Source organism: Chelonus insularis, unplaced genomic scaffold, assembly GCF_013357705.1.
Source record: "Chelonus insularis isolate UGA/USDA-ARS -01 unplaced genomic scaffold, ASM1335770v1 contig_290_pilon, whole genome shotgun sequence".
Taxonomy (NCBI): domain Eukaryota; kingdom Metazoa; phylum Arthropoda; class Insecta; order Hymenoptera; family Braconidae; genus Chelonus; species Chelonus insularis.
The window spans coordinates 126,764-140,379 of NW_023276470.1; the positions used below are offsets into that span (position 1 = coordinate 126,764).

Below are 13,616 nucleotides of genomic sequence, written 5' to 3' on the forward strand. Positions count from 1 at the left end.
AAGGCACGTGCCTTGACTTCTGGGTATCGCAATATTTCCTAAGCCATTCTTGCACAAAAAAACATCAGAGAGATGTTGTAGGTAAAGAAAAGAAACCAGAAAGAGAACATGAGAGTAACATCACACAAGTAAAGGTGCAAAGTAATCGAGCGAATTAAAGTTAAATTGTGTGCCTAAGTAGAGAACATATTACTTCAGAGTATGGCAATTCATAACAACAACAAGATTAGCTTTAACCCCATCCAACTCTTATTGTTTACACTCAACTTCTTTTCCCACTCTAACCTTCAACCCTTATTCCATTCACCCTTATATCTTTACTTCAGTAGCCTTAGTATAGTTCTCTTTACGTCGTTCGCTACTCAGTAAAGAAACCCTTTGCAAGCCTAACGTTAATTAGTTTCGCCCGAGTTAATGACTTTTTCCCTCCTAATCAGGTAATTTCCTATCTCTTTAAAATAATCTCACCGCCCTACGGCTAATGAAATTCCGAACTCGTTACTTACAGTCACAGCGATGGCGGCAGTGATCTTCTCTTAAGTATTAAAAAAAATTCAACACTTTTCTGTTTTTTTTTTTTCAAAGCCGAAAGCACGTTTATTGTTTCATCTTGATCAATTTTACTGATGTATATAAAAATATAGTGTATGTATTGTAAAATATGTAAATACATGTGATAATGTTGATGTTCAACAGTCGAGGTTTTTGTTATTAGCAAAGCTCGACTGATTAGTTTACTTTAGTTTATAACTTAGACTACAGCTGACCAGATTGAATACTGTTATGGCCCGAATCTAAACACTGAAAATCTTAAATTCGAAAGCATTTTAATTTAAAACAATTGAAGTGTTTTAAAATCCCATCATTCATTTAATTAACATTGTAGTCACTTTTTAAATACTTCCGATTGAATTTTAAATTAAGACACTGCCATTTTCCGTTTTGGTTATTCTTTTGGTTATTCTAATTGTCTTGCCATATTTAATAAACGTTTAATCAGTTTCTTTTATCAATTTGGAGTTATTACTTTGTTAATTTGGATTATTTTACATTATTTTAATAATTAATTGTAATTTTTGAAGCAAGCCAACGTTCAGGGATCGTTAATACTTAAACGATTTAGAGTTAATTTTAATATGGCTAAGGGAATAGAAAGCTAGGAAAAAGTACATCACTGAAGTGCCGACTTGTACTGGGTAGATTAGATTAAGTGATTAACTATAAGTGGATAGGACATGCAAGCATTGTAGACAAGAAACAACTTCATAAAATTGCCAGTTGCTAAAAACTTAACCTCTTATTGACAACTGGTCAGTTCCGTACAACATCTACTCTACCTTGTTCCCGATTAGAACAGTAAAGAGCATCGAAGTGGTGGGAGTCATTCAGCTGATGAAACTGAATAACGCTAACAGGTAATAAAAGATACCTTTGCTTATTCTAGAGAACTTACAGAAGAACAAATGATATTGCATCTACAGTATTCAGAAGTCATTTTGCGTGAATATAATCGACAGGAGAGTCGCTTGGAACACACCGTTACGATTGACGAAACCTGGATGACTATGTGCCGACCACTAGAAAAAGATCAAAAGAAAGAATGGCACAAACCAGATGAAAAGCCAATGACTGTGGCACGACCGGCTAAGTATTCACCTAAACTATTGATACTAAACAAAAAAAAACCATTTACCACCAGAGACACCTTACTTTCTTTGAGCACTTGATAAAAAACTGGCATGGCAATCGCAAGCATGAAGTGTGGATACTCGATGACAATGCACATTCTCACAGAAATGCCGCAATAAGTAAGTGGTTAAAAGACAATAAACTTCATCGTTGGTACCAACCACCCTATTTTCTTGACCTAAGTCCATGTGACTATGGCTGCTTTCATTCTCCGAAAAGAACAATGGGTGGCATGGAGTACGAAGGCATCAACTCACTTAAAGAAGCATTAGATAAAGAAATGAAGACTGGAAACGCAAGTGGCAAAAATCGGGCAGTTGAGAAACTTCCCGAATGCTGGAAACAATGCATAGAACGTTTTTGTCAGATAACTTAATATCATCTAGTCACTGTCATCATTTACAGAGCCAGTACAGTGCTTTCTCTCTAAGACACACCTCTTTACGATCTCACTTTCCCTCAATTGTAGGAGAATTTAATCCCCTACTCAAGCGTATACAGAAAACTATTAATCATTCTGCATATATAGTTTGATTGTAGCAACAAATTCGTTAATTGTAATTATTAATCTCATTAAAAATAGCCCCCTCTTTCTGGGCTGTGCAAAAATGTGCGTCAAGCATAAATACGGACAATGATAAAATTACAAAAAATCCTAAAATCACCTAACGCCAATTATTTAAATCTAAGAATCAACAATATTTAAAATGAATTATTTTCTTCGGTTTTTTCTTTTTTTTTTTAAATTTAGTGCGTTTAATGGCACAAGAAACATAACAACCAAAAACTTGGTGTAACTGTTATTTATTAATTGGCTTAAATATTTTCAAAATTTCATGCTTTTATAAAATCTTCACGATTTTTGTACATATCAACAACAATTATTTTAATATTCGCACTCAAGAAAAATTTACTTGTTATCAACTTTACAATCCATTAGTAGGGGAACTTCATAGCAACTAAAAACTCTGATCACCAACTTGATAAAAAAACGTATGATCGCTCCATAAATAAACTTTCATTTTACTCAATTGTTACGCAACGAAATTTTCACAATATTGTATATTATGAATGAAGCAATGATGATACTTCATAGTATGCTTAATCGAAGGCCAACAATTGCTTCCCGTACAAATTCCTCATTTCAGCTCATGTTTATGTTGTAATAAGAACAATATTTTTATTTTAAAAATTATAACCTGTAAAAATCATCTTACAACTTGTATGGAGCCACGGCAGTGCCTCGTCGTGACGTAAGGGCAAGATGGCGGCGATATATGCTTTGCGCATGAGTCACTACCGTATCTATTGATAGTTTTATTAATTAAGCTGTGTAAATAATGTTGAAACGGACCAAAAATAATAATAATAATCGGAAGCAACCGACAGTAGTGCAATTTGGTGTAAAATTAAACGCTGTAAAGGAGTTAAATCAGGAGATACCGGCACATATCATTGCGAATAACCTCAATGTCACATCTTAAACTGCGAAAAAATGGGAATGAAAAGAACAAATATTCGAAAATTTACACAATTAATATAATGATAAGGGATTGATTTATTAAGTGAAGAGTTTTATATAAAGTAAGATTTTATTAGTTATAATGAAATAAAAAGAACTTGAATAAAGAAAGAAACTTTACTGCTCCTTTAGTCTATGACTACTGAGTTGTAAACACACACTCTAGAAGAAACCAGGGAGGCCAACAAAAGACAATTCATACTCCAAGGAAAGGAGCAGGCCCGAAAACATATATAAAAGAAATTACTAACGCGAAGACTGTATTTCGTCAACGCTCCCTCCGTCTAAGACGTTTGACATTTTGTTTAAACCTATTCTTTCACAAAATACAAAAAATTATATAAACAATACTTATATCTCCAATTTTTTATTTTTTCCTGAAGGAAATGATACCTTATTGCTATATGCTTGCTTCTCTTATGAAATCCAGCATTCTTTGACAATTTTATTGCACTCTGGTTATCAACAAACATCACACTTGGATCCTTACATCCATATTCTATGTCACATAGTAGTTGCCTGAACCAGATTACTTCTCTAGCAGCTGTTGACGCAGCAACATATTCTGCTCCAGCTAAGAGTTATGAGTCTTTGTCGCAGCAAGTTAGCAGTTCCTTTTAAGTATCTAATAATTCTCTTAACAGCTTTCTAATGTTCTCTAGTGTATGCATTCATTAACCTACTAACAGATTAAACTGCATACCCAGTGTCTGGACGTGTAATAGTGGATAGAAATAATAGAGAGCCTACTGCTTCCCTATACGGTATATTGACTTTTGGAATAGATGACCCTGATGGTTTTAGAATGACATTTGGATCTGCTGGAATTTCCACTGGATGAGCATCAGATTGACCAAACCTTTCAACTATTTTTAGGACATACGCATGTTAATGCAAAAATATTTGCTTGTTAACCCGATCTTTCTCAATCTGGATTCCTACATAAATCTTGGCATCACCAATAGTTACATCAAAATACTATTTTAGAGCATTTACAATGACATTTGGTACACGCATACTTTTTGCAACCATTAGCTGATGATCAACATACACCGTAAGATAAATTATTTTATTCTCCATCATACCAACAAAAATACATTCGTCTACATCACTCTGTTAGTTACACTAACAGTTACACTGCACTTGACCTTGATCATAGTTCACAAGAAAACCTTTTGGTACTTTCATGTATACCTCTTCACTGAGTTAACCATATAAAAAGGCAGTCTTCACATCAAACTGCACCAACTCTAGATCTTCTTCTGCTGCAATGGCCAATATTACTCTCGAAGAATCATATCTCACGACCGGTGAGAAAGTCTCAGTGTAATCACGCCCTTGTTTCCGTAGAAAACCACGTGTACATAGTCGAGCCTTAAAACGATGTATTTGTCCTGATGGTTTACGTAGAATTTAAAAAACCCATTTGGAGTCTATCGCTTCTTTGTTACTAGTATTTGGTACTAGTACTCGAGTCCTGTTTTTATTACGAGCGTCTAACTTCTCAGCAATTGCAATTTTCCACGGACTTGCATTTAGACCTGTCACTGCATCCTGATAAGTAGCAGGCTCGTTATATTCAACAATATTAGCACAATATCTCGAAGGTTGTTTGATTTTGCTTCTATCACGAAATTGTATGTTGCTTACTTCTGAAGAAGAGTGCTCGCCTTGTTCGAAACATAAGAAGTCTTCAGTTCTATCTTCAGATTTAACGCGAACATCATTTCCTGGCTCTTCAATCACTCTTTCACTTTCAGCAACATCATTGTTAACAAATACAGTATCGTGTTCCTCTTCATTTTCTATCATGATTTAATTTGAGTGACAATTGGAGAACTTCAGTGCTACGTTATTGTCACCTGAAACATCTTGACTGATTACCTGGTCACGATTACTTGGACATTTTTCGTTGAAAAACACGTTTCTGCTCTCAACAACTTTCCGATCCTGTTGATCATAGAGCCGATAGTTAGTTGAATCATCTTGATAACCCACTAGAATTAACTTCTTGGCTTTTTTATCAAATTTTGTCTTTTGGTGTTATACTATATTCATATATGCTGCAGATCCAAAAACTTTTATGTGTAGAACACATGGTTTTCTTCCATTTCACACTTAATAAGGAGTTTTTTCCGGATTTCTACTTGATAGGGTCCGATTCAGAGCATGCACTGCTGTGTTTACAGCCTCGGCCCATAAATACTTAAGTAGCTCAGCACCGTACAGCATAGATCTGGCGTTTTCAACAAATGTTCTATTTTCTCTCTTAGCTTTGCCGTTTTGTTGAGGGGTATTTGAAGCTGTATGTTCAAGTTGAATACTTCGCTTGACTAGGTATTTCTTCATATTTTTGTTAATGTACTCCCCCCATTGTCAACTCTCGACGTCTTTGTGACTCGACCAAATTTATTTGCAACAAAACGTTCAAATTCTATGAATTTTTCATATACATCTGACTTGTGTTCCGGAAAATAGACTTTTCGAAACCCTGATGAATCATCTATGAAAGTTACAAAAAAACGTGCTCCACCAATTGAAGTTTCAGATATTGGACCGCATACATCAGAATAAAAAAACTCTCCTGGTTTTGTCTCTCTTCTTTCTTTTGTTTTGGTATATGGCTTACTGTGCGACTTTCCAAACTCACAAGCTCCACAAAAGAAATTGTCATTTTGAGATTTAATGTGTTGGATTAAATCATTTTCAGGCATCTTTTTAATTGTACGCTGATTAACATGACCAAGTCTTTCATGACATACTTTAACATCAATTTCAGACATGTTTACTACTAATGCTACTGAAGGTTGGATGAACATACGATAAATGTCATTTTCTTGTTTTACACCTCGAGCAACAATCATATTTCGATTAAAAATAGTCACACTTTGCTTCTTGAATCTGAGCTCAAAGTTTTTAGCATCACAGACTCCGACAGAAAATAGAATTTTCTTCGATGACGGCACATATAACACTTCTTCAATACGACCAGTTTCCCAAACACCATTAACTAGTCTTTTAATTAATACAGTTCCAACTCCTTTTATTTCCAGGCTTCCACTATCTCCAAGATGAGCTGTTTCTCCTTGAATTGGTCTAAAATTGGTAGCCGCTAATAATCTACTTGACTTTGTGTGTAGGTAAACCAATCTCTTCTTTATCAACCGGAGACTCTTTTTTACTTTCATATATGTCTGCAACAAAAGCACACGTATCGAAACTCCTTGACGGTTTTCCCTTATCTGTCCCGGACTTTTTTTTGTTAGGACAATTTAGATTAATGTGTCCCTTTTCTTTGTATTCATAACATTTACATTTTCCAAACTTTGCTTACTTCTCTTCTTTTCCTCGAACGTACCTTTGTTCTCAATTTTCTTACGTTCTATCATCATTGCTGCCAGCGCGTTCGTGGCTTCATCACTTTGGGTCAATCGAGCCTCTTTCTTCAACAATCGCTCCTGTAGCAACTAGACACTTTGTCTATCTACTGGAACACTATCCCATGCAGTTAACACGTGTTGAATTTATTTAGAAGACTTCCGAGAATTTTAGCCATCAGCGATGCATCTGATACATTCTCACCGACATTTTTGAGTTGATCCACCATGTTCTGCAGCTTGGCGACGTGCTGATTTACCGACTCAGTTAGATTCATTCTGTAGTCATAGTATTTTTGGAGTAGAATTATCTTGGTCGATTCAGACGTTTGTTCGTTTTCTGCAACAAGCTTGTCCCATATCTCCTTAGATGAAGTGCACGTTATCAAATATTCTAGCTGTTCTGAAACTAATGTCGTTGAAATGTAGTACATTGCTTTTGCATCATCTTTAATCCATTTTTCTCTGATAGGTCCTGTTGCTTCTACACAAACTCTTGTACCAGTACGTCATCAATTCCCAATGCAACCAGAGCATTTTTAATTTGGAATTTCCATTGTAAAAAGTTTCTTCCATCAAACTTTGTCGTTGCTTTATAGAAAAAAAAACTTCTCAAACGTTTTCTCTTACTCCAAAAATATGACAGTTACGCGATACCTGGGCCCATAACCTGTTATGGAAAAGGTGTCTAGGGATTAATTTATTAAGTGAAGAAATTTATATAAAGTTAGGTTCTATTAGTTATAATAAAGTAAAAAAAAACTTGAATAAAGAAAAAAACTCTATGACTACTGAGTTGTACACACTTTCTAGAAGCAACCAGGAAGGCAGTGCAGCCGACAAAAAAAAATTCATACTTCAAGGGAAAGAGCAGGCCCGAACACATATATAAAAGAAATTACTAACGCGAAGATTATACTTCGTCAACAGTGAGCTTAGATTTTTCATGCGATGCTCAGATCAAAAGAGAAGTTTGGAGCTAGCAATGAGTGGCTCATATACTGCTGATAAATATAAACTTGAAATTAAACGATACATTCAAGGTGAAAGATTATCATCAGATAAAGTGTTTGATTGCGACGAAAGTCTATTAAATTTCAAAATATTTTTAAGGACAACGTTGTCATCAGCTAGTGAGGGAGAAGCTTTTAGTATGAAAGGTGAAAAAAACGCTACACCGTGATGGCATGTAGCAATGCATCTGATACTTTCAAAGACTTGAAAGTTTCAAAAACTTTCTCTTGTATTGAAAGGCAAATATGCCAAACCAAGAGTAATTAGATATCTAACAAATTACCTATATATTACAAAAGTCAAAAATCAACGTGGATGACATCTGTATTATTCGAAGAATCGTTTAAAAGTGCATTTGTGCCACTCGTTTCTGCATTTTTAGCGAAAAACGGACTAGAAAAGGCTGTTCTCTTTGTTGATAATTGCCCTGGTAAAACAGTCTAATAGAGCAAAGGTCCAATGGAGTTAAATGGAGGAAATTATCTTAATTAAATATCTTTGCCACCTCACAAATTACAACTACTGGACAAAACTTTTATTGGAACATTGAAAGCTCGGTACAGTCAATATATTAGAGATTGGTTAATTCACTGTACACATCTTGTTGGATCCCATGATGTAACGGAATTATTTGAAAATGCATACAAAGACAATCAAATAGCAAGTAATGGTATAGAGGTTTTCAGGTGACTGGTATACTTTCACTAAATCGATACATTTTTATAAATACCGATTATGCCGTAGGTGATACAAACTTGAAACATTTCGCTACTAGTATCAGTGTCAATAATTCATTATATACTTTCGATGACGAACTCTCTGAACAGGATCCACAAGGCACTGAACCCAGTACATCTGATAATTTGAAGTCAAATAATTTAATTTTATCTCAAAATATTTTGCGTATGTTTAAATTCTAAAAGGAAAAGTCAACAAGAGGACGGAAAGCTAGTACTGCATTTTTACATAGAGATAGATTGAATAATTTTATAGCATAAGAACGAGAAAAATGTAGTCGTGATCGAGAACGTAGTACAAATCATCGTGTTGGTAGAAAGAGAGGTACAAGTCATAGTCGAGGACATAGATCCAATAGTAGCAGCAGTTATAGTCATAATTCTTGTCGTGAACGTAAGCGAGAACTTAGGTTAAGACGTAGTGGCTAACGTCAATGCTCGAATCAATATATTATTAATCCCGTCACGGAGTCATCGAATAATCCTTATTGATTTTCAAAAAATAATTCAGATAGTATGAATAATTACGTAATTAGAAAAGAAAAGTATGTTTTGTATTTTTTGTAAAATAAAATACTGTGAAGATAATCAGGGTAAAATATGCGTACAATGCAATAGTTGTTACATGTGGGAACATAACGAATATGCTGGTCGTGATACATTTATCTATACATGGTGATCTAAAATTATTTTCACAAACGTAACATGAAGAAACTAGAGAGAATTTAGTTAATAATTACAATAAAAGCATTGAAAGTCCGGGCTATTCCGCTGCTAAGAGTCAGATTTCAGCTTATTAGCAGATAGGCCACACTTAACATAATCTGCAGGATTGGACTTTTCGTCTTAGTAGTGCCACTAACCTGATGGCAGTGTCCCGAATATAAAAGACTCAATTGTTTACGAAGTCATTCATTTAAAGGGATGATTACTAATCTACATGTGTACTATCGTGGAATCGGTTTCAAGATGTCATGAGGGATCTTGATTTTGAATACTTATTGGCAAAGTCGGACTAACTTTGCCAATATTACTGCTGCACCGAATTCTAAAAAGATACAATTACCAAAAAGAGATTGTCGACATGATTGTATTTATCTTTATTTTGTTCTAAAGCTTGTACCTAATCTTTTTTATTTTCCGTGTTAATTAATCTCATTTGTTGGTTTGTCGATACTTTCGTTCGAAAAGAATCGGCTATCCTGATTGTAAATTGACAAAAGACATTCAAAACCTTCAAGCTCCTGTTTTCTATAGTGGTAAGACAAAATTCTTGCCACTATAAATGGGTAGAAGTTCTTACAAGTTAGCTCAACAGAACCTGGACAAATCAGTTTTAGGTCACCATAACTTATTTTTTAATAACTACGGAACGAGTTGTCTGCTTTAATCGATCCTGTTCTTCTGCTAAGAGCTGGGTACATCCAAGAGATCATCGAGTTTACTTCAAGTTACATCACTGCAGAACATCATTGTTAAGAAAGAGAGTCTTTTGAACGTGAAATTGAACGTATCGGAGTAAGTAGTATTACAATTAATAGTTTTACGTAATAAAAAAAAGTTTGAGTGTTTTAATACCATTTGACATATTGTCATTTAAGATAACTAATTTTCCTCCTTTTTTTCAATCTAGAAATAAAATCTTATTTGTTTTCGATAATTTTGAATAGTAATTTAATTAAGCCTGAGAGAAGGAATCCTGAGTCTAGGATTTTCAAGCAATGGTGAGCATTTGCTTCTGTACCATCACGTAATATAATCTTCGCCCATTTGGACCCTTTATAGGGAAATAACAGAAAACACTCATGAAATCGAATGATATTGAGAAGAAATACATTTCTCCATACCTAGGTCAACAGTCCGTCCCTCCCACACTGATTTCAAAGACGGAAACGCAAGATTTGTACAGCGGTAAGATTACACGCGTGACTTTTATAACAGCTGTTAAGTTATGCTGTCCGAACGTAAGCATTTTCTTAGACGTTGTCACTCTTATATGTGAGGCGTTTTTTAAGGTATGATTAATATACTACTTAAATAGTGATATCCAGTTCAAAAATGAACGAAATAATATCTTTTAATGAATCTCCAAACGATGAAGAGATAAGAAGAAAATTTGATTTAAAAGCGACTTTAATTATACAGACAGAAACGTTGCCGAAGAAATCTGCAAATACGTACATGTTAGCCTACGAAACCTATGCAAAATGGCGGGCTGAACATAACAATTTTCTATCACATTCTAAAGAAAAAAACTTAATAGTGTACTTTGAATAGTCAAGCCAAAAATTAAAACCACCCACTCTATAGTGTATTTGATCAATGTTAAAAAAAACATTAAATACTCCAGATAATATTGATATAGCGAAGTATCATAACCTGAAAAGTCCTATTAATGATAACTGTGAAGGTTATAAAGTTAAAAAATCTTTAGTACTTTGGTGAAATGACATAAGTTTAAAGCCCTGCCCGTGTAGTGTAATATATTATTTCACAATTCCTACAACGGATCATCTTGTTGAGCGGTTGCTGGGAAAAAAAATTTTTAAAATGTAATCACCATAGTTATACAAGTTTTTTTTTTTATTTTGAATGTTTAAATCAAAACGTCCTTTCCAATAGCACCAAATATTAATCATAAAGGAATTGTTGTGACATTTGCAAAAGACGCTACTAACTTTTTAAACATGCAAGCAACGCTACTATGTGTGACGTCATTAACGACGTCTCTCAAAAAACAGATTTTTACTTGTCGGTTTTTTTTTTCACGGCAAATTAAGGAAAATAATGAGAAAATTTCTATTGGTCAAAACTGACCATAAGTATGTATTTTTGTTCAATATTTATATGTATCATTTTCAATATAATTGTAAAAAAATTAATTCTTTATTAAATTTGAGACAAAGCTTGTAGCGATCTCGCGCTCAGCTTGTCAATGTTCGTAATGGGCAATCGATCAACATCATGTGCTGTCGGTTGACGGCGTGAATTTAGGTATCCCTCGAAACAAATGACTCAATTAGGGAATGTGCATTGGTCCCAATGCCCTGAATTATTGACTAGTAGGTAGAGGCGATGATCAGGTAGCAAGTAAAAGAATGAACTGTGAGCCATTCGAGACGAAATATTTTTCAAGTGAATGGTCAATTAATAAACCGAAAACAGAGAAACAAATAAATTGAAAAAACTGAAATCAAGTTCATGCACATCTGATACTTTTCATTGATCGTTAGGAATCGTGGGTGAGAGCTATACAAATGTCTGAAGGATCAAGAAGGGGTTCGTCGAAGCTACTGGCCGTAGTTTAGGTAGTCCGACGAAGCAGAATCGTCACAACAAGCGTGAGCGTGCTCTACAACTATATTATTTTCTGCATACACTTCTGATACTTTCAAACTATGTAACTTCTATTATCTGTTAAATCATTTTACGCATTCACAAAATTGATTGTTATAAAAAATCAATATAAACAAAAAGTACCCGTTGTTAATTTCAGACATTCTCTTTTTTATGTCCACAAAGTTTCATTAAAATCAGTTCTGCTATTTCCGAGATTCCTCCGGACCAACAGACAAAAATTCAAAAATAGTCATTTATATTTCAACATTACGCAAATAACTCTCGGAGCTTAGTTCAGAATAGTTTCTTTAAAATCACAGACAGACACTCTAGTTTTGTTTATATAGACTTTTTAGAACTAGAAGGAATTTTATAATGGTCACAGAGTCATTTTTACTTTGATTTTTGCATTTTTTATAATAGCCCTCGCGGTTATTATGAACTGGAAAAGAATCAGTTAAATAGTAGAAAAATAACTCTAATATTCAACTGAATATACCCAATTTAATTCTGGTTCAATACGAGAACAATATCAAATATTCAACAAAATAAAAACGGTGAAATACACATGAAAAATCGGTTCAATACTAGTGAAATAACTTGAACAATTTCTATATATCCTGTCATATATCACTGTTCAATTAGTTAAAAAGCGGTTGAATATTGGCTAAATAATAAAAAAAAATCTGGCGTATTTAACTAAAGACAGATGGTTAAATATTGGTTGCAGAGAAGTTAAATTTCAGTTAAATAATACTGTTGAGAATTAATCAATACTTAAGTTTGGTTTGTCAGCTGATAGAAACTTCAGCGGCCATTTTGATGTTCGGACGATAACAAATCAATACAATGATCAATAATTCTTAATTCAGTCACTCAATTGACTGAAAATTAGTGTCCAATTTGACTGATGAAGTTCGTGTCGCTATTCTTTTTTTACCACGCATGCAGAGAAAATGCCTATTTATCCTACGGGTTTTCGGTCGGTGAATTGTCGATTTCCCACTGTTGGCTGTCAGCCACAACATTACGCACGCTGGCTCAACATTACGCACGGCAAATGCCTTCTGCGCCATCTATCCGTGTTAAAACTGCATAAAAACACTCAAACACTACTATCTAAGAATTCAAAGGACCATCAAATGTAGGTATTTTTTTTTTTATTAGTACGGATTATGTCGTAAAATTGAAAATCATTTTACCTTCTCATAGAGGGTACGTATTTTAAAATATTATTTTCAAAAATATTGCTAGAATAAAGTTTTAGATAATTTTTAACAAATGTTTCTTGAAAATAAAAGGAATGAAAAGTTTACATTTGTTTAGGTTCAACGACGAGCAATGTTAGGCAAAAAACCTTTTTATTTCATCGTTTTATAATTTTAAACTAAGCATTTACCGATAATAAGTTTGAAAATTTTTTCTATCTACTTTCTTCTATGATCATCATATCTAAAATGAAATGTTCAACTCACTACCTGAAAATGTCCTCCCACTATTTTTCTACATTATTTCAATGTCTTTTCAAACACAAATTTGTTGTTAAACAACCGAAGAGACAGTCGTTTGACATTCTTTGTGGAGAACACTTCAATCCTATTGCACTGAACAAATAGTGAAAAGTTCCAAAAGCGAAGTGTGAGTGTGATCATTGATAATCATGAATGATTCAAACAGTATAGCAGACAGATATCCAACAAGTGAAGAAGAGGAAATACCTATGGATATTATTCAATGAGCTAACGAAATTTGGAGCAATTTATTACCGGTAAAATCTAAAGAAAAATATGAGCAAACATATGAGAAGTTCATGACTTGGCGTTCGGAGAATAGGATCAATTCTTTTGCGGAGACAGTTTTTATAGCATATTTTAGTTTGCTATCAGAAACCATGGAATCATCAAGTTTGTGGGCGATATATTCTATGTTACGAAGTGT

General features: G+C 34.0%; 1 protein-coding gene across 1 annotated transcript; it reads left to right on the forward strand.

Annotated features, from left to right (window-relative positions):
- The first annotated feature begins 1,565 nt into the window (after positions 1 to 1,565).
- LOC118065292 (uncharacterized) lies at positions 1,566 to 2,065 on the forward strand. Its single transcript, XM_035080472.1, has 2 exons — positions 1,566 to 1,648; positions 1,795 to 2,065. Exons 1-2 carry the CDS (start codon positions 1,566 to 1,568, stop codon positions 2,063 to 2,065), a joined length of 354 nt encoding a protein of 117 aa, XP_034936363.1.
- The last annotated feature ends 11,551 nt before the right edge of the window (positions 2,066 to 13,616 follow it).

Coding starts and splice junctions, on each gene's coding strand:
- LOC118065292 (XM_035080472.1), top strand. CDS start 1,566: ATGTGCCGACCACTAGAAAAAGATCAAAAGAAAGAATGGCACAAACCA. Junction 1,649..1,794: donor ACTGTGGCACGACCGGCTAA/GTATTCACCTAA, acceptor ACATTCTCACAG/AAATGCCGCAATAAGTAAGT.